The sequence below is a fragment of the Haliaeetus albicilla genome, chromosome 17 (assembly GCF_947461875.1).
Source record: "Haliaeetus albicilla chromosome 17, bHalAlb1.1, whole genome shotgun sequence".
In the NCBI taxonomy this organism is placed as follows: Eukaryota; Metazoa; Chordata; class Aves; order Accipitriformes; family Accipitridae; genus Haliaeetus; species Haliaeetus albicilla.
In genome coordinates this window covers 25,525,663-25,545,768 of record NC_091499.1, presented here as the reverse complement: position 1 = coordinate 25,545,768, position 20,106 = coordinate 25,525,663, and the positions used below count along the sequence as shown (strand labels likewise).

Here is a 20,106-nt window from a genome sequence, read left to right as displayed (position 1 = left end):
CATAATCTAAGTATTTTTTAGGCTGAATTAGGTTGTTCAATTTTTCTATACAGGTCATATTTTCTTACACCTCTGATCATTCTTGATTTTCTCTTTTAGACCCTTTTCAGTAGCATGTCTTACCTGATATGTGGTGCCCAAGGTAGTCACTGTATTTCAGTTGGGCACTTATTACCAGCACTGAGAAGAGCAGAGGTGACGTAGAGCTGAAGTTTGCAGCTCATTGTATTATGTCTTCCAAGAAAGCCATATTCCATAAAACGTAACTTCCTAAAACCTTAATTTATCTTCTCCAGGTTATATGGGGTGTGCCACCTTTAATGATATTACAACATGCCATAAAGCCATATTTTCCGAGTTGCAGCAAACACAAGCTGCTTCTCTGCCAGTCCTACAGCTGAACTTTTATCTTTCTCTGGAGGAATACTCTGTTTAAATTGACAGATTCTTGACACACACACCCCTTTTTATTATTCCTGTGCGTTTGTGAGTGGGAAGCGACCTAGGGTAATACTTAGCCCATCACTGAATTCACAGATGCCCCTCTCTTTCAGCCTGGCTACTGATAGTCTTCCATCCTGCAGAGCCACTTGTGTCACACTTGGGACATAAGCTACATGATGAACTGCTCACCTTAGGCTTTTAGGTAAATCAAGACATATCATGTGTGGCCAAAGGAAAAACTACAGCACAGCAGAGGGACGTGATCCCTTAGATTACCTTATCTCAGTCACAGCTCTGCCAGACTGCTGCTCCTGTGATCGGTTGTACCCAGTGATCTTCACCATGTGCAGAGATTGCTGATGAGTTCTTTCCTCTATAAAAAACACCCCTAACAATCCAGAATGCCCCAATGCAGATAGCTTGCCAATTTGTGAGATGATTGATGGACTAGGCTAATATTTTAATGTTTCTGCTACCTACCAGAGTCTCGTAATGCTGTACAAAATGGCGTTTATTGGATGTTGACCAAAGGATAATGTGTCTGCTGCAATTCAAACTCTTGCCATAGACTAAGATTTCAGAATATGTTGTATCAATACTTTATTTTCCTATCAAGATTTCAATTCTTTAAAATACTGAGAAGGTGAAGTGGGGAGTTGGGACACACTCAATTATATAGTTTAAAGTGAAACGGCATAGTGAAAAGATAACCATTACGTGCTTCAGCAGCATATTAACAGATCATTTGATGCCCAGATACGTGAAAGCATGAATAAGGCTGGAGCTCTTGCAGAGTGTAGCTCTGATATATTTAACATGTGCTTCAATTTCAAGGCTCGGTGGTTTTCACACAGAAAGACTATGCCTGTGGTGGTCTAGGAGTGAACATATTGTGTGGCTTCCAAGTGACTCAGCACTGTTCCACCAGCAGCGAAGTAGAACCAGAATTGCTATAATCATCCAGCAGAGGATCAGCTTTCATGGCACAATCTGTTTCTTTTCTCAATTACCAAGCGACATATAATAGGACTTAACAGGGAGAAAAGAGGAGGAAAAATAGCAGAACTGAAAAATTCTTGGCACTTCTGCAAAACTGGATTTTTCTCACCTCTTCAGTTTAAAGAGCAGGAAAAAAAACCTGTGTCATAATTTCAAGTAAACTGATAACTGTTTAAATGTCACTGACAGTTAATCAGATAAATTTTGCTGTATTATCAATGATACTAATTTTTATTTTCTCAAATTATAAGATTGGTGGGTACGATGTGAAGTCTAGCTGGCAGAGCAAGCTGTATGATGTGACTCGAAAAAGTTATCTATGGAAGCTGTCCTCAGGTCATGGAGCTGTGAAAGCAAGTGTAAGTGTGTACGTAATAAAGGTTAGGAAATGGTTTTGATGTGCTCCTCTTCTAGCTGGGTTTGGGGGGGGTGTCTGGTTTTGTTGCTGAATGACTGGATTAGGCCTGTTGTGCTGTTCCAAGGCAAGTTCATAGGGTATGAAAGTCAGGGCTGTGAATGTACCTGTAGCCGTTGTCATCCAAGCTCAGTGAATTGGAAAGGTCGTGTGATGAGAGAAATGAGGTCAGGTTGAAAATTGGCAGCACTAAGGGCTCAAGCAAGAGCAGTGCAATGGCTGGATCTGCCTGTTAAAATGATTGATACACAGTGAGAGTAAAGCTTTCTAGCTGGACTTCACAATTCTACTAAGACAGTGGTCTTAGAAAAACAACTGATGGGATTGCTGATGTAATTCTCTTAAAAAAAAAAAAAATACACCTTTTTTTTTTTTTTTTTTGAGCAGTTTTAACCAAATATAATCAGGCAACAAGCCAAAGATCTTTAGGTACTGTTTTTCTTCTCTGTGTTCTAGAAAACCAGGTTTTAAAACCTTTTAAGTCTTCTAAGCAAATTTGTTTGTAATTGACCTGCTGTTGAACTGGGGAGAAAAATGGCTTCTGGGCACAGCAAGTCAGAGAATAGCTAACAATATTAAGTAAGTAAAGAACATGCCATTTTGCTCTTTCAAGATACTATAATATAAAGCAAGATTGAGTTTGTTCGAGGTAATTTTCTATTAATGAAGTGACTGCTAAAATTCGATCCTCTATTGTCACTTCCTTTTGTGAGTTGCAAATGCTTTTGGATCCTATTGTAGGTGAGCACTGATTAAACACTGATGCTAAGACAGCTTTTTCAGTATAATTACTAGGGATATTATCAATATACTAGTGTATTGTAAATTCCTTTCAAATGCATTTATTCTAGAATAAAGATGCAGGAAGCAATACCAGTAATAATACCGCAAAATAACATTCTCCTTCATTAACTGAGCCCTTAATGGGGGGCGGGGGGGGGGGGGTTGGAGTCAATTAGGATCAGTGTAAATGTGCCTTTGTAGGGCTCTGTAAAACCAGGTCTTCTTGAGCACTGCCACCTAATCAGCCTTTTTCTTTCCCATCTTCTCTTTCTACTTCAGCTGCATGTGCCTTTCTGAGTTCTTCCCCTTTGAGTTGCTTGAGAAGTTATTCTTTTGGTTAGCCCCTCTCTCTTGTCCCTTCATCTGTCATTTTTGTCACAACAGGCTTGGAAATGTGTTTAAATACTGAAGCTGAATTGCGTTTATACCTTTTGGTAAAAACTTGGGAGATAAGGGATCATTGGATTCTTTGAAACTCATTGTTACAGATATGTTTGTGCTGATGTCTAATATTTTTTTTCCCAACTGTCTTTCAAACCAGTTACTTGTGACTTCTACCTTTTGTAGAACTTTAATTTTCACACTTTTATATTAAATTGGTGACCATTTTAATTGGTTTTTCTTTACAAGGTCTGGTTTTCAAACATCCTCAAAAAAAAAAAAGCTTGCCTCCAATCTTGCTACTGTTTTTAAAATATATGCATGTAAAAAAAAAGTAATAATAAACATGCAAAATTCCACATGTATCTTGGACAAATTTCTCAGTGAGGACCCAACATTGGGTTTACAATCAATATTTTTTAAAAATAGAAACTTTGGCCAAGCTACTCTTCTCCTTTCATAGTGCTGAAAGTGTCAGCTTGAGCTACAGCCCTAATTTGGTCTGAAATGGGGTAATGTCATATATTTAACAGTCTGTATGTGAAAAATGGTTTATTAATATGTCCGTTTTATTTCAGGAAGATGTGGAAACAGGAGTCCACCTTGATCCTGCTATCAAGGAAGTTCAATACAATCCCACTTATGATACCATGTTTGCACCTGAGGTAAGAAGCTATATTGATCTTTAGAGCAGAAATGCCTTTGGCTTAAAGGGCAGAGGTTCTATAAATCTCATTAAATTCATGTAAGACATACCTTCTTTGGATGCTTGCTGTGTTTTGGAATCTAGTTTGGGCAAATAGAAAAAAGATTCTACACAGATGTGTTGGTATTTTTAATGCTTGAATTTTAATATTCTGTATAAAGCTGTTCTAAGAAGAATCTTAAAATGTTTGTCAGAATTATAGCTATGGAAATTAAAAATCAAGCTAGGAAAATAGCATTATAAAGATGTTGAGTAAAACATGAACTGCATTAAAGCAGTCTCTTACTATTTATTTTCACATTTTTGCTATTTACTCATTGTGCTACTTAGAGAAAAATGAATGGTTGTAAGTCTTGTGGATATATGGCTTTTAAGAGGACGATTTAAAATTAAGATCCAAGTACTTTCAGTATAACTATTCACATCAGTGTTAAGTATTTTAGTAACTTAAACTATGCTAAATGTGTGTAGTGAAAAAAACATTTTAGGTTGAATTTGGACTGCCTGGTGCCATGTGAACCACTCTATTTTATTATAACTGACAAGGCTATCTGAAAGATAAAAATAGCTGCTCAAACATTTAGCTTTTTTTCAGTATTTAACTTCTTTGTACAGTTTGTCTTCTGTTATACCAGGGATTAGCATTTTAGGTAGACAAAGGTTACATCCATCTGAATTTTCTACATTAGTTATGCTTTAAGTTTAGAAAACCTTCTGTGGAACCACATAAATTGGCCTTCTCATAGCAAGCTTGCATTTTGCAACATACCAAAGCCATGAAGTGTGTGAGCAAAAATACTAATTTAAACTTACTACAGTGTTACTTTGTGTATGTGTTTTAGTTAGGGAAGCCTAATGCAGGACAGTCTCGGGTGTCCGCAAAGGTGGCTGACAAGCATAGGGGTTACAATTAAGTTTAGTCTGGTATTAGTCTCAGTGTATTACATTTGTTTGTATTCACTGTTCTTTTCCCTAACCATGGTATGGTCAGGAAGACTGGCATTTGTCACCTCACAAGAAGAAAAGGAAGGCAGGGTTTCATAAGCGTATTTCCTGGAATAATACAACAAGTCCCCAGCTGCTTTTTAAATGCATGAAAGTATTGTTGGCAGTGTAATTTCTGTATTAAGTACATGAGTTTAGTAGGACCTGATATCTCTTTCTTGATATCTTCCCCCTTACAAGGGACAGTATGCTGTGGTTTTGTCTTCTGAATGCTTGTACTGATCACATACTGAGTGGCAGTGGTTTGTGTCAAGTAGTTGATATTGATTTGTCCTCTGTACCAGTAATACAGGCTAGAAAGTTCAGTTATGAAACGAGCTGTTCAAAGCAACTGTGTAAGCAATTACTGTGTAAAATAACAGACTAAGAAGCTTATTCAGTAGTCATAAAGAAATATAAAGTTGAAGTGACTTTTGCGTTACAGTTTTTGAAAGGTCTATATTTTGGTTTTTTTCCTGAAAAAGTACACACACATAAATAAGAAATTAGTAATTCTGATATACTTTCTTTTAACATTGTTGATGTAGTTTGGACCAGAAAACCCATTTAGGACTCAACAAATGGCTGCACCTAGAAATATGCTTTCTGGATATGCAGAGCCAGCTCACATTAATGATTTCATGTTTGAACAACAAAGAAGAACATTTGCAACCTATGGTAAGTCCTTAACAGTGGAATTCACCTCCATCTTTATCATGCCTGGACAAAACAAGTTGTTCTTTATAGAACAGTTAATAGGACTGCAAGTTCTGTAAATTGCTTTTTAACAGACTTAATAAAATGGGGCAAAGTCTTTGAGAATCCATACAGCTGGAGATCATAGTATTTATTTGGGAAATCTCATTGGTAATTTCCTCTGAAACTGTAATCAAGTGTATGACCTCCTACCAAACCCTTCTTAATTAATCCTTCCATTAGTTGCATCAGTGTAGAAAACAGAAATCAGAATTTCACACTTTTAATACAACAAATAACTGTAGATCTATTATGTAAATAGATTCTTTCATGTGATTCTAACTGAAGGTAGCTCTCTGAAAACCAAAAAGAACACTTACTGAGTTGTGAGGTTCTTCAGAGTGGTTGCCTCTAGTTACAAGCTGAATTAACAGGAATTGAAAAAATTGGGAATACATTGCTAAAATATTCTTAGCAAAGACAGACCCAAAGAACTCAATATTGGTGGTCATTACAGTTGCTGCTTTCTCATCTTGGAAGAACCTTTTCACTTGTAAATAGTTGCATTTGAAAAATGAAACATTTGAGTTTTGGAGAGGCTTGAGTTTAAAATAGACTTTTTATGGATTGTAACAAAAGTGGATTTTTTTAATAGGGGAAACATGGAAAGACTATGGATTCTAAGCATTCTTTTGGACATGCTTGAAAGAACAAAACTGCCGTGTATTACATATAACAGTGGTTAGTTTTTCTTCTGTGTTTTGTTGTAAGCTTTCATTTCTGTTTTAAACTTGACTACAAGTGCTTGTCTTGCAAATACGAATCTTTGTTTTCAAATGAAGTATCACTTTATATTCTTCAAATTCAGTCTGTTAGGCAAGTTCTGATACTTCTGTGTAAACTTAGTGTCGCAACACTCAACTTTTTGCACAACTGTCACGGTCCACTCGGTGGACTTGTGATGGTTTGTTTGCTACGATCTCGGAAGTGCAAAATTAAGGTGACCAACACCAAAGGGGATAGCAGTAATCACACAGTAAAACTTTATTGTATTGCCTGTGAGGAGGCACGCGATAGTTAGAGATGGGTGAAAGAAAGGAGAAAAGTAAAGTTAAGTTTAGAGAGAGGAGAAAGAGAGGTTATAGCTACCACCGCTGATCTCACGACGTCCTAACGGTCCCGGGTCCAGCTGATGCTGCGTCGTCGATCGTCGTGGTCCTTGGTGGGGAAGCTTCAAACTTCCATTGTTCAGAAGTCATCTTTTATGCTTAGTAACACACCTTGCTCCACCTCTGCCTCAGGAGTCTCCACCCTTCTCAGAATACAATTATCATATCTCCGCCCTTCTCGAGCGAGGCTATCACGCAGGCATGGGGTCAGTGTCCGAGGCGTGGTTAGTCTTGGAGGCGGGCAGCCTTCGACCAGGAGGTGTGTTTTGGTATTGTAATGAAGCAAAGTTCGTCTAAAGTTCATGATTTCTTCGTCGGTGTTACGCCAACAGTGGCAATTCATCCTTTTTGACAGTAGCTATGCGGTTATCTCTAACGGTTCCAGCCAGGTACCCTCCAGGAGCCTTGTACCGCACATTCTGTCCTTGGGACCGGCCGCTGCGCTCCAAACAGGCCGTTGTCAGGTAGCGTACTGTTCATGTTCCTGATGACGATGTTGAGACAATGCTGATTTTCTGACCGACTCTTACAACAGACTCACGTCTTTCTTTATTCGTATCTACATTCAAAATACTACTCCCTGCAAACTGTCATGCCTCAAAATCACCTCCCTACACACAAGTCCCCTTAAATTCATTAGGGATTTATGCATGCATGAATGCACTTACTGCATTCTATGATGGATGAGATTGGGACTTTATTGCTAACATCTGTGAGAGCCATGTATTACAGTGAAACCTGGAAGAAAAATTTACCTACAGAGACTGTAACATCCTCAGTTTCTCTTTGTATTTGGGTTTTATTAGAAGTTTTCCTGTAAATGTTAAAAATTGAAATATATTTAAGACAGGGTTTTTTCTTTTACAGTTTTAGCTAATAGGTACTTTTCACTGAGTTGTTAGGATGTGGAATATAAGCAAAATGCCAATATTAAGAAATGGTTGTCTAGTTCCATAGCATAACTTCAACTTACTTGACAGCAATTTTGATGTTAGAACTTGCCAGACAATGCAAGTAGGAGCCTACTCAGGATCTGAATAGACAGATTAGAATTTGTTCTGTGAAATTAATGTTGCATTGTGTGGATTGTGCATTTTTGTGTGTGTAAAATAGATACTGGAAAAAAGGGTCTGTAGGCATGTAGTGTTTGGTTGGGGGTTTTTTTGTTTGTGAAATTTAGTTTGGGGGAAGATAGAACAAGTAAGTCAACTCAAAGCTCCTACTATTGGTTTATATCATCAGTGTACAGCAACTGCCTTGAAAGCTGTATTACAAGAGAGTATAAAAATACATTTTTAAGACTCATAACATTGGCAACTGTGCAACTATCATGTGCAGCTTTCTAGAAAGGTTCAACAGATAATGATCTGGGTAGGGTGAAAATGGAGCTATGAAAAGGCTGAGATATAGACAATTTAAACTGCAAGAACAAGCACTGAGAAGCTGAAGTTCAAGCTAGCAGATGCGGTAAATGGGCATGATATCCTGGCTCACTAAAAGGCCTGTTAAAAACAGCACTTCTTTAAGTTGTCAAAAAGTTGTCTATTAAAAAATTTAATATTCTCTTTTCCATTTGGAAGGATGTAATATCTTCTCAGAAAAGACCAAGTATAAAAATGCAAGTGTAATTGCTAGGCATAAATCTAAGTCATACATGTTTTTAATGACAAAGTCATAACAAATTGGAAGAACAGAGAGTACACTTCTTAATTAAAAGCTGCAGATCTTGAGACCTCTGGCCTCTGTTAGGCTGTTTAGCACCATTGTGCTAAGGCAGGAGATCTCAAATAAATCTGCAATGGCTAGCATGTAGATAAGCAGTGACTATAAATGAAGGACGAGTGTGGTACAAGACAAGAGGATAGTAAATGAGATCATGTATCCAAACCAGCTCAACTGCTGCAGAGTCTTTCAAAACAAACAAAAAAAGTCTTATAGATCATCTTGAAAATCCATACATACTCAGTGAGAAACCTATATATTAATTACAAACAAAACCCAAGTATTTTTTGGCAAACAGTCTTTCTCATCTACTTCTCTTGCAATAAATATTTACTGTTGAAAGTACTTTTTCCTTGTGATGCTTGGATAGCTCAGAACATCCATGCTGTCATTGACTGAGTGTCCTTCCAGCCCTTTATCCTATTAGACAGGTGGGCAGCAATGGGTACCTAGTAAGGAGTGGAAGAAAGAAGCAAGCAAATAGTGATAATGTGCAGTCTCTCAGCCAAGGGCAATGTTTCTGTATTTATTAATTTTCAGTGAATTTGGGGGTTTTGTTTTTGAGAAATGTGTCCAGCTGCTTCTTGAACCCATATAATTTTTCTGTGTACTTAGTAGCCTATTGCAGGCAGTTCGTCAGCTTACGAGCACCTTGTGTGAGGAAGTACCGCTGTTTTGAACTTGTGGAACTTAACAGCCTTCTGGTTTGCCTTGATATCCCCTAGCCTCTTGTGTTGGAAGACACAATGAGCAGTCACTTCTTATTCACCGTTTCTGTGTCGTTCCTTATTTTATAGATCTGGGCCATAACTTCATTTCGGTCTGCTTTTTTTCCACCAGAAAAGATCTGGTCAATCTTCTTGTTCCTCTGTTGCAGCCTTTCCGTGCCTATAACTATGCTTGTTTCTCATCTATGTCTCTGCTAGCTCCACTGTATCATTCCCAAGATGAACAGCAAATCTGTGCACAGTGTTTAAACATGTCATCTTACCGTGAATTTGTACTGTGGCTTAATAAAGCGAGAGGCTTTTTCCCTTCAGTTTCTAAGAATTCTTAATGTTGCATTTTTCTCTAAGACTTTGGGTAACTTTGCAAAAGCTACTTGCTCCCTTTTTCCAGATCATTTACACTATGTTGAACAGCATGGACCTGAGCATGGATCTACCAGCACCTTTCCTGTGCTGTGGAAACCAACCGTTTAGTCTTGCCAGTGTTTTACTAACTTTTTATCAATTGACCATGTAAAGACCTGTGGGGTTTTTAAAGTGTCTTTGAGGCATCCTGTAATAAGTCTAACTCAATTTCGTAAAGGTATGCAACATCAACCAAGCTTTGCTCATTCACATGATTGTCACCTCAGAAAAATTCCGGAGGTTTTGTCATTGAAATTTACCTGTACAGAAAGCTGTGTTATCTGCTCTGCTGCAATATATAACGCTCATCCAAGTGCCTACTCATCGTTTTCTTTATTATAGTTTCTACTGCTGGAAACTTCTAACCGTACAAATGTCTGGCTGGCTGACGTGTAGTTCCCCAGATCTCTGAAGCACCTTTTAAAAGTTGGCATCATATTTGATATGTTCCATTTCTGTCATATTGAGACAATGTTAGGCAAGAGTTTTTTTCACTGTGTTTCCGCTTTAGATCTCTTGGATGACTGCCATCTGGTCCCCGTGTTTTGTTACCACTTATTTGACTCTTTAGTCTCCTGACATTTCACTTTGAGGTAGATATTTTGTCACATTACCCATAAAGAAAGGTTCTGGCACAGGAGCCTGCCCAAGCTCCTCCATAATGAACATGTGTTTTAAAAAATCTCACTGATGCTCTCTTTTCATTCCTTGATCATCTGTTGACCCACATGCTGCCTGGAATGCTTTCTGCCCCTGCAGTTTTTGACAAAGGACAAGTGTTAGGTTTTATACCTTATGTGATTTTCTCCTCGCGTTTGGTTGGGGGGCTGCTTACTGTAGTGTTTACTTTGCTAGAGTTTGATTCTTTGTATTTTTCACATTTGGATACAACTTCAGCTCTCTGAAGAATAGTTCCTTATTTCTAATAGTTTCTTTTGACATACTGTTCAGCTGTGCCCACTTCCTTCTGGTCCCTTTAAAGTCGTCTTTTAATAGCTGGCAGGCATTAGTTCTTTTTCAACTGCATGGTGTCTTTGAAGTGTCCCTGCATTTGGAAGAGGCTTTTACCCTTTAGTGCTCGCTTTCGTTCCTCTTTAATATCTTCTTTACTTAATATAGCCCTCCTGTTTTGAGATTGAGATCATTGTAGTAAATGTTTTTATGGCTTTCTTTGCTTCCTCAACAATGTTGATTTATACTGCATTATGGTAATTTGTAAAATGTGTGTCCTTAGAAAAAATGTCTTAAAATCAGGTTTCCTGCATTGCTCAATTGGCTTTTTTTCATGTGAATCTCTAACATGACTGCTTCATGGTACAAGTACATTGTGTAAAAATGCTGGTTTCATCACATCTTGGTGTGAGATTTGCACAGTCTACTACAGGGAGCTGACTAAAATATGTCATTATTACTGTGCTGCTTTACCTAGCACCTGTTTAATCTCTGTTACCATTTCATGGTTATTGCATCTTCTGGCTGAACGATCAGTTAGGGAGTCCTGACAACTATACTCACCACTGCTTAAACCTGGAATTTCAGTCCAAAGGATACTTTAATGCTTGTTAATGCTATTAACTTGTTAATCTGATTTGTCTTGAAGCTTTCTGTAGCATACCGCATTTTTTTCCCCAGTGGTATGACTACTTATTTCTGTAGTCTTTCTGCCTGGTAAAGAGTATTCTATCCAATTATGTCAGTATTGTCCTACCAATTATGTTTATGAGTTTAAAACAAGATACTTCAATTTCACTATGTATTATTTTTAGCCTCTGCCATTTTGTGTACATGCTTGGGTTTTCCATTTCCCTGCCCTCAGGTTAAATAGGTTTCTGTGCTTATTGCTATCCCTGTTATCTGAGGTTTCAGATTTCTGTGCTACCTTTTGCTTAAGGATATGGCTTTAAGATTGTGTGTCATTCCAAATGGCTTATTTTTCTTTAACTATTGGCTATCCCCAACTATTTAATCAAAAAGCACTCTTTGAACCTTCTCAGTACCAACAGCCTTTTAAATCCAGATGAGACCTACCCATCTCAGTAAAGTTCCCTTCATTCCAGGAGTTTGGAGAGGTAAAGTTGACACAGGCACTGGAGATGTTTTCCACATTGGGGTTAAGATCTGCAGCTTTTCTTGGCAGTAAACAACCTCTTGAGAATGAGCTACCCTTCCAGAATATATTTTATACAAATTCAGAAATACCATAACTTAATTGATTCACTTTTGTACTGTTCCTCAGTCTGTGGAAAACTGAGGAAGAGCGTGCTGAATGCAAACCTCAGATCTCTGACAGGTCAACTGGACCTCAGCTTCTTTATCAAGAATGTCTCTGTGATACTAGCATGTGGAAGTAGTCAGGTATCTGCTGCTGTCTTTATTCCTTAGGATACAAAACGTTGTTGGGGCATATAATACACAAAAGGGAAAGCCAAATCTTTGACTGCTCTAGTCATTCTCCTTCCTAGACACTGGATTCTTAAGTTGTCATTTCCTCCCTGATGCCCAAGAGGTGGTGAATCCTTGTTATTGTGAATGCAAACCTGCTTCTCTTGTCTCCGGAAGAGTCGGGGATATTCTGGTCCTGTATCCACAGACAACAACTTGAAACGAGTGATCTAGTCTCAGATCGCTTGAGTGAGAATTGCTTCAAGGTCATTCCTATTTTTATAGTATTCTGCACAGTTTTAAAATCTACATAAATATTGCAGTTGTACCCTTTTCACAAATGTAGTAGTTGAGATTTTATTGATACCACCCTGAACCTTCTGTGCTGCAAATTTAAACTATTTTTCATATTCCCTTCAGCAGCACTATCAAGCCACAGGTCATTGTTGTCTTTAATGTTTCACGTATTGAAACTACCTTTGGGTCCATCAGTTTTTTACCTTTTGTCCTTCATCTCTCTTTAGACTGACAAGGATGTTTCTTCAATCTTTTCTAGACCTTTTCCCCATCCCAATGTTTTGGGTTTTTTTTTCTGTTACCCTCAATTTTTATCAAAATTTTTCTTCAAAATACATTGCTTAAAACTGCACATGCCAATCTAGATTAGGCCTTGATTGTGCTGTTCCATGTTTTACATAGTTTTTGCTTTGCAATAAATCTCAGGTTTCCTTTTTTTTTTCCTCATTGGTGTCAGACTTGTGAAGTGTATCAACACCACTGCCCTTGCAGCCTGTTTTGTTTTTTTTTTCCCCTATACCTAATCAGGTTTTTTCTTCTTTTTTTTTATTTGTCATTTAAGCATGTCTTTGCTGAAGTGAAATATTTCACACTTGTCTTTGCTGTCAGCTGCATGTTTTACAGGTATGTGATCCTTTGCTGATGGCATAATCCATAAAAATACTGAATAAAATATTCCAGGCAGGCCATTTTATAATCTTGTATAAGATACTCTCCCAGTCTGATAGAAAGCCATTAATAATTACTCTGTGAGTGTCTGTCCTTTTTTTTAATTGGTAACCCATTTTGCATCTGCAGTCGTAGGTAATCTACTGCATTTTGAATCCATTGATGTAAGGCAATCTTCTTACATAATTTCAGTTATTAAAGAGAAGGCTTTCCCTCTAGAAAAACAAATTTCTCTTCACAAGCCATTATGATGTAAATGGCCAAAAGCTTAACTAGCATTATTTTTCCAATGTTGTAGTCCTTGGAGCATGGCTAAAAAGACCAGGAAGTCCTAAAATACAAGCACTTGTTTATTCTTCTGTATCTGTACCCTCAGCAGCAGCAGTCTCTCTTCTTGAAAATTCCCTTTTGAGCATTGTTTAAAAAAAAAAAAAAAAAGGCAATATAATCTCCTTAATTATGTGGGCATATATAAATTCTCAGTGTGAAGCAGAATTATGGATTATTTTTTACATGCTGCACACAAACTGTTCATGAATATGGTAAAAAACTAATTTTGTAGCTATTTCAGCATCAGTACTCATCCTAGAAGTGGACTGCTTCATTCCTGCAGCATTTAGTATTTTAAAATTTCACCTTCACGGGATATTAATGTCCAATTTAATAAGAAACAGTCTTCTGTCCCTGAATCTCTAAGCTCTTTTATGAGTATTCACTAACTTGGTTGTAACAGGATTACTTCATCAGTAAGACTGATATTTTAAGAGGTTAAAATGACTCGGACTTGGAAATAACACTTTTGATTTTTTTTTCATCTACTGGTATTACATGCAACACCTACAGTCACTATTACCTCTTACAGTTGTAGGCACTTTATTCTCTGATTACTTTGATTCTGTAGAGAGGCCAGTGCAGTCAGAATGGGTTAGTCCAGCTGCATTTTTCCACATACCTGAGCTACCTTGGGTCTCTGTATGCTGCATTGCACAGTACAGTGTAAACGTACTTTAATTAGCTGTCTTTCTGGAATGCACATCAAAGTCTGATTATTTAACCAACCATTTTCAGGTGCACTGAAATTATGGATGTAGGTGGAATTGTACCTTTCCTTGCTAAAATGTGGCATGAAGTATCTACCTCCTAAATAAAACTGAAGGAGACGTAGAAGTCGGGGCACATTATATGGCATACCAGCTGAGTAGGATAAAAGCAAGCTGTCTTTTGCAGCTGCGTTTCGGAGTCCTAGCCAGAAAGAAAAGATTCTCTTTCACATATCCACTAGAAAGTAGAAATTGTTCAAAGCGTTTCTATGAGAATGATGCTGGACCAAATTCAACCCAGCTATAAGAAGTCTCCGCTTCCACGGGAAGCTGTGCTTGGCCCAGGGGCCCTATTCATTAGAATACTGTCCCTCTTTTACAAATACTGAGCAAATAGAGTCCCAGAGACTGTGTCAATACAGTTGGAGGACAAGTAAGCCACTGTATTGATTTTGACATAAATCCAAAGTAATATCTTTCTGCCATTAACAGAAACCTTATAACTTGGAGGAGAACTCATTGAAATAGTGGCTTGGTAAAAGCAGGCAGTTAAATTAGCAAAAGTCTAATTCCAGTGTCTGCTCAGTTTGGTTGTCCATGGAAATAAATCCTAAAAATAGTCTAGAATAATTTTTTTGTGGTTTGGTTTAGGTATAGTGGAAATTTATATTTCATAAGAGGGCATTGTCATATATTTCCCTCCCTGTATCATATTCATGGAGCATCTGGGCATATGTTGTTCCACGACTGGGTCTTACCAGGTTTGAAGCTCCAGAGCTGCTCTGCAGATGGATTTTTCTATTTGTATGGGAACGCTTGCTGCGTTCTTCAAATAGCTCTTCTACTAATTTCAATAATTATTTTTTTTCCCATCATCTGAAAAGAATCAACTGGACCATCTTCTAGGACAGTAGTCTTTCTGAGAAATATTTGGGGAGGTGATCTCCTTTGGTTATTGGGATGATGTTGATAGGTTCTCAACTTGTATGCACCCCAGTGCTTTTATGGGCCATTGGTCTCTGGGGTGGACTGGATAATCTCCCACTGTTCGTGATTGTCTCTGTGAATCAACAAAAACATAAGAATTAGATTGTATGCTGTAGGATTTCTTTGATTTTGTGTGTGTGATTACTTTTACTGGTGGTTTAATATCTTCATTGCTGCTTTTTTTTTTTTCTTTTTTTCCTTCCTGGTACAGAGAAATTCTCATTGGGTTGTCAAGGGGCATTTTGTCACTTGAATAATATTTAATAAAAATTGGTGATATGTCCACCAGGGTGCAGTCTTTCCCAAAAGAAAAGCCATGGTGGTCAGTAACTGTTCAGTGCACCTGTTCCTTGGGAACTTTATTTGGCTCTCTTATTCTTGTAGGATCATGCTATCCTTTTCAGGAGAAATGGAGAAAAACTGTAAAATACGCATATTAAAATGAGAACCTCAGTATCAAAAATTGTAAATATCCTGAATATCTATGAAATGCTGGTACATTTTATAAATTATTTATAGGAGTAAATGCAGCAGTATTTGCTGTTTTCTTAAATGAGACTCAATAGTTGTAATCAGGAAATGAAGATGTGAATACTTAATCCTTTTAAAAATCAAAGGCCATTGCTGCTGCTTCTGCTACCATCCACGTTAGTTAAAGCAACTGCTTTCACATTGAAGGAGCAACAAGCTTTCCCAACTCTGGCAGGAGGAGGATGAAACGATTTCTTCTGGGGGAGACAGAGTATGCACAAAGCCCTGGAAAACTTCGTTTGCTTTCATTTTTTCCCCATCTCTGTCGTCTTCCTTCCAGCTGCCGCCATCCCCAGCACTGCCAGAGGCGACCCAGCGGAGGTGGTGGGCAGGGCAGGGGGCTGCTGAAGCCGGCGGGCTCTCTGTGTCCAGCAGCAACGGGCTGGTTCCAGGGTGACTTACTGGGTTTGCCAACCAAGGCACAGTGCCCCAAACTAAAGCAGCATCTGTTTAAAATCACGTGTCACTAACATAAGATTTTGAGCTAGTCTTTTCCTTATGCCATGTTACAACAAGAAGAGGTTGCCATGGCATTCCAAAATCTTATGTTTGTGTTTACAGCAAACTGGTCTGAATTCGGTGTTGACCTCGCTTGGAGCAGGGTGTTGGGCCAGGGGCTTCCTGAGGTCCCTTCCCACCAGAAAGATTCTGTGACTTTGCTTCCTGTGACTACCCTCCCTTTGTGACTTGTCTTATCTTAACTGTGCCCCGTTATATTTATTTGCTTCTCTATCTTGTGCAAATTTAAGCATTTTGGCAGCAATGCATACGCAAGGGCCTCATGGTAATACTTCGTAGTAATCTCAGGCCAAGTGAAAAGTGGATGGGATTTCAAAGTATCAACATTTCCTCATCCCTAGCTCCTTGAGAGCCAACGGGAAGAGATCTGGGGGTAGGTGGGGGCAGAGTAATAAAAGCTGTACAAAACCAAAAAGCTTGAAATAACAGTATTGCATTTCTTCTCTTGTTCTAGGTTATGCATTAGATCCCTCTATAGATAACCCTGAAGTTGCTACCAAATACATTGGTTCTGTAGAAGAAGCTGAAAAAAATCAAGGTAATTAATTCAGACTTGCAACTGATGACTGTTTCCATTTCTTCTTTACTAGGAAATGGAATAGGTATTGGCAAAGGAAGGAATTATGATAGACTTACCCATGTCCAAAGACACAATAAAGAAAGATGTGTTGCAATTGTAATGTGAAGAGGGAAGAGAGATACTGGAATGCTTTGTTTTCTTGAAGTAGCAAATATTTCAGGCTATTATGTCAAATTTCAAATTAGAATTTGCAGTTGGAACCTAGCACGTGCCATTGCATGAACAGAATTGATCTGTATATTTGAAATAGCTTTTTGGTCCTCTTAAATTCTCTCAGCTAAAATTGTCATATGTCTACATTGGGATACCAGTACCTTGGGCTAATCACCTTAACTGTGCTACTCAGTAGTGAACTGATCACTCTGTATGCAACCTCTAGCACTCCTGTTGGGAATCGCATGTTATCTCTGCTTACCAGAGTTAAGCTCTTTGGGTTATTTGGAAAAGAAAAAGCATTGGAAGGTTGCCAAATGGTAAAGGCATAGCATGCCACTGGGAGGATTGCCTACCGGAGGCATGGGGTTTGTAATTAATACTTTGATACAAGGTATTTAACACTCAAAGTGACTTGTTTGCATTGGAAAATTGAACCTGTGTAAACTTTATGGTTATGCTTTCCCTTGCATGTCTTTTTCTAACATCTTATTCACATGAGCATACAAAGGTTCTTTATTTCTGTGTCCTATTCCACGGAATATATCCAAGGTTATTTCAGTCTTTCCTTCCAAAGTAAGATAAAGAAAATAGACTTATTTTGGTATAGCAGCTACAGATGTTAGACAGAAATGGCTGAGATTAAATCATTTTAAAAATAAAAAAAATAACTTTTCATAATGGAATTTTAGTAATTTATTTTCAGAAAACACTTGATTAATGTACAATTCCTTCATATGATCATTATTTCAATTTTTACGTAGCCTGTTCCCCTTGTTTATACAAAGTTCTTTTAGGCTCCTTTGCACTAGATGAGTATTACTGATGCTGTAGGAAAACATTGTTTGAAAATTGCACAAAATTGTTTATACAAGCTTTTGAAAAACTTTTAAGTCATCAGTTTAACATCTTTTAACTTTTGATTTTTTTTCCTCCCATATCGATATTATTTAATGGTTTTGACAAATTCTGAGGGCACAGCATTTGTGAAAAGCTAGCACTTATATGAAAGAAAAAGATAGTGGTTGGAGGTAGGTGACTCTGTCAATGGGGACAGACTTTTTAATAGGGTGTGTAGCAATAGGACAAGGGGTAATAGTTTTAAGCTAAAAGAGGGTAGATTCAGACTAGATATAAGGAAGGAATTTTTTACAATGAGGGTGGTGAGACACTGTCCCAGGTTGCCCAGAGAGGTGGTGGATGCCCCATCCCTGGAAGCATGCAAGGTCAGGCTGAATGGGGCTCCGAGCAACCTGATCTAGATGAAGATGTCCCTGCTCATTGCAAGAGGGTTGGGCTAGATGACCTTTAAAGGTCCTTTCCAACTTAAACCATTCTATGATCCTATGAATTTTTACTAAATTAAAATACACAGTTGTGGTTGGTGTTTGGGGAGACCTCTTACTTTCATTTTGGGGGGAACTGAGAGGGGGGGAGGGGGATCAGAAGCCAATTGTTAGGACTTTACTTTCAAACACTGCACTATCTAAAGTATGAAAATTGATGTATTCATACAGTCTGCAGACTTATTGTTAAAAATGCATGGGAACATCCATGCTTAAATCCTCTAAGAAACCATGACACACAGTTTAAGTGGTTCTTCTGTTACTGTACATAGTTAGCAGTGTTCATAGAGAAAAGTTAGCAATGCTTTGGCCAATTTTGCTCAAACACTTTTTCCATTTTGCTATGTATATTGGAAGGAGTGGTGGTGGTGGTTTTTTCTTTTAAACTGACTATGGTGTGATCTGTGATGTTGTATTTTGTGTTAGCAACTAGGCAGTGTATTGTTTCCTTGTTCAGGGTTAACGGTGTTTGAAACGGGACAAAGGAAAATTGAAAAAAGGAAGAAATTCAAGGAGAATGATGCATCTAATATTGATGGTTTTCTGGGACCATGGGCAAAGTATGTCGATGAAAAAGAAGTAGCCAAACCATCAGAAGTAAGTACTACTTAAACACAATAGATACAAATCATTAGTATATTGCAGTGGTTTTAACAGAGATCAAGCTGCACTAGTAGTTTGTCCAAGCAGAAATTCCATGCTATGTTTTAGGGTGATAGAAACATTTCAGGTAATATATCCAAATAAGGTGTTCCAAATATTCTGCATTCAATTATTTGCAAGACTGTTTGGAAATAAAATTCATTGTATCTGTGTGTAGTCTGTAGAGTCTGATTAAAAGACGTTTATAAACAGAAGCAGCATGAAAATAACTGAAAGTAAAACCTGTTTAAAAAAGAAAAAAAAAACAGCCGAACAAAAAAAAACAATAACACACCCCCCCCAACCCTCCAACCAGCAAACATCCTTCTTGTTCAGTCAGTGATGCTTAGCTGTAGTCTATGAATAAAAAGATGATATTTAATTCTTTTCAGTGTACATAGCTTTTCAAACTATTCTAGTTTTCATGAAGGTATTCTCTTTATTGATGCTTAGAAATATTTCTAACCTCATTTAGCAAATAAATGTGTTCTTAATAGTAAGTAAATGGTAGTACAGTTCTGGATTTTGTTAAGTACATGTGAACGCTGAATTTTTAAAAGATCATGTTTTATTTTTCCAGGAAGAACAGAAAGAGTTAGATGAAATAACAGCCAAGAGGCAGAAGAGAGGAAAACTAGAAGATGATAAACCTGGAGAGGAGAAGACTATATTACATGGTAATGGCATCTTCCTGCCTGTTCTCATTTTCTTGTTCACTGTGTTTTCTTGCCTGCTGTGTTAATTAGTAAGGATGGCAGACAGCCTCAGCAGTTTTGCTGAGGCACCTTGATGTTTCTGTATTAGAGATAATAGCGCTCACAGGCATAAGCATAAAGGACAGGGAAAGAGATAAACTTGGATTAATTCCACTTCATACTGTGAAGAGTAGTGTGGAAATGTCATCTTTCAGGATACTGGTTTTATTTATTTATTGTTAATGTTACCAGACGCACATATCCCTTTCCTGTTTTCCAGAGCAGACATTTTAAAGTTATGAGTTTGGCTTAGTTTCAGCTTCAGAATTACTGCAGTTTTATGTGTCAGTACTTTCATCAGCAGGTAGTGCTTTGAGTTATGGCTTACATACAATTTAGAAAATCACTTGGACTTTATACTTCCTCAGTTCTTAATGTAAATGTTCTTGCTGTCATACTATGAATAATTGTATATCAAATAATTACCCAATGGAAGCCTATAGCATGTGGTACCTTCAGAGAAGATGGTTTGGTAAGTAAGTAAAATTAAGTGATTTTTGGAAACTGTTACTTCAAGTCTCTGCATGCAAAATAGTCCTGCCTTATATTGCTTGGCACAGTTAGGTAAACTGAGTCTGTTTACCACTTTCTACAGCCAGGCTCATACACACAAGATGGAGCATCCTTTCTTACATGCATTAAGGAAGAAGGGGCTATGAGATATGCGCTGCTGACATTAGTACTTCATTCTGTTCATATGTAGTAGATCGTGACAATATTTATTGAACAGTGACAAGCATAACAAACCTGAAATTTTAGCCCTTGAGCCTCCT

The 20,106-nt window shown here is 37.8% G+C and overlaps 1 protein-coding gene across 1 annotated transcript in view; it reads left to right on the top strand.

Moving 5' to 3' along the window:
- CDC40 (cell division cycle 40) overlaps positions 1 to 20,106 on the top strand; it is a 43,367-nt gene that overhangs the window by 7,976 nt on the left and 15,285 nt on the right. Inside the window, exons 2-6 of the mRNA XM_069805091.1 lie at positions 3,601 to 3,687; positions 5,261 to 5,390; positions 16,312 to 16,395; positions 18,394 to 18,533; positions 19,159 to 19,255. Of these exons, the coding sequence (XP_069661192.1) occupies positions 3,601 to 3,687; positions 5,261 to 5,390; positions 16,312 to 16,395; positions 18,394 to 18,533; positions 19,159 to 19,255 (538 nt within the window). The remainder of the gene's footprint in view (positions 1 to 3,600; positions 3,688 to 5,260; positions 5,391 to 16,311; positions 16,396 to 18,393; positions 18,534 to 19,158; positions 19,256 to 20,106) is intronic.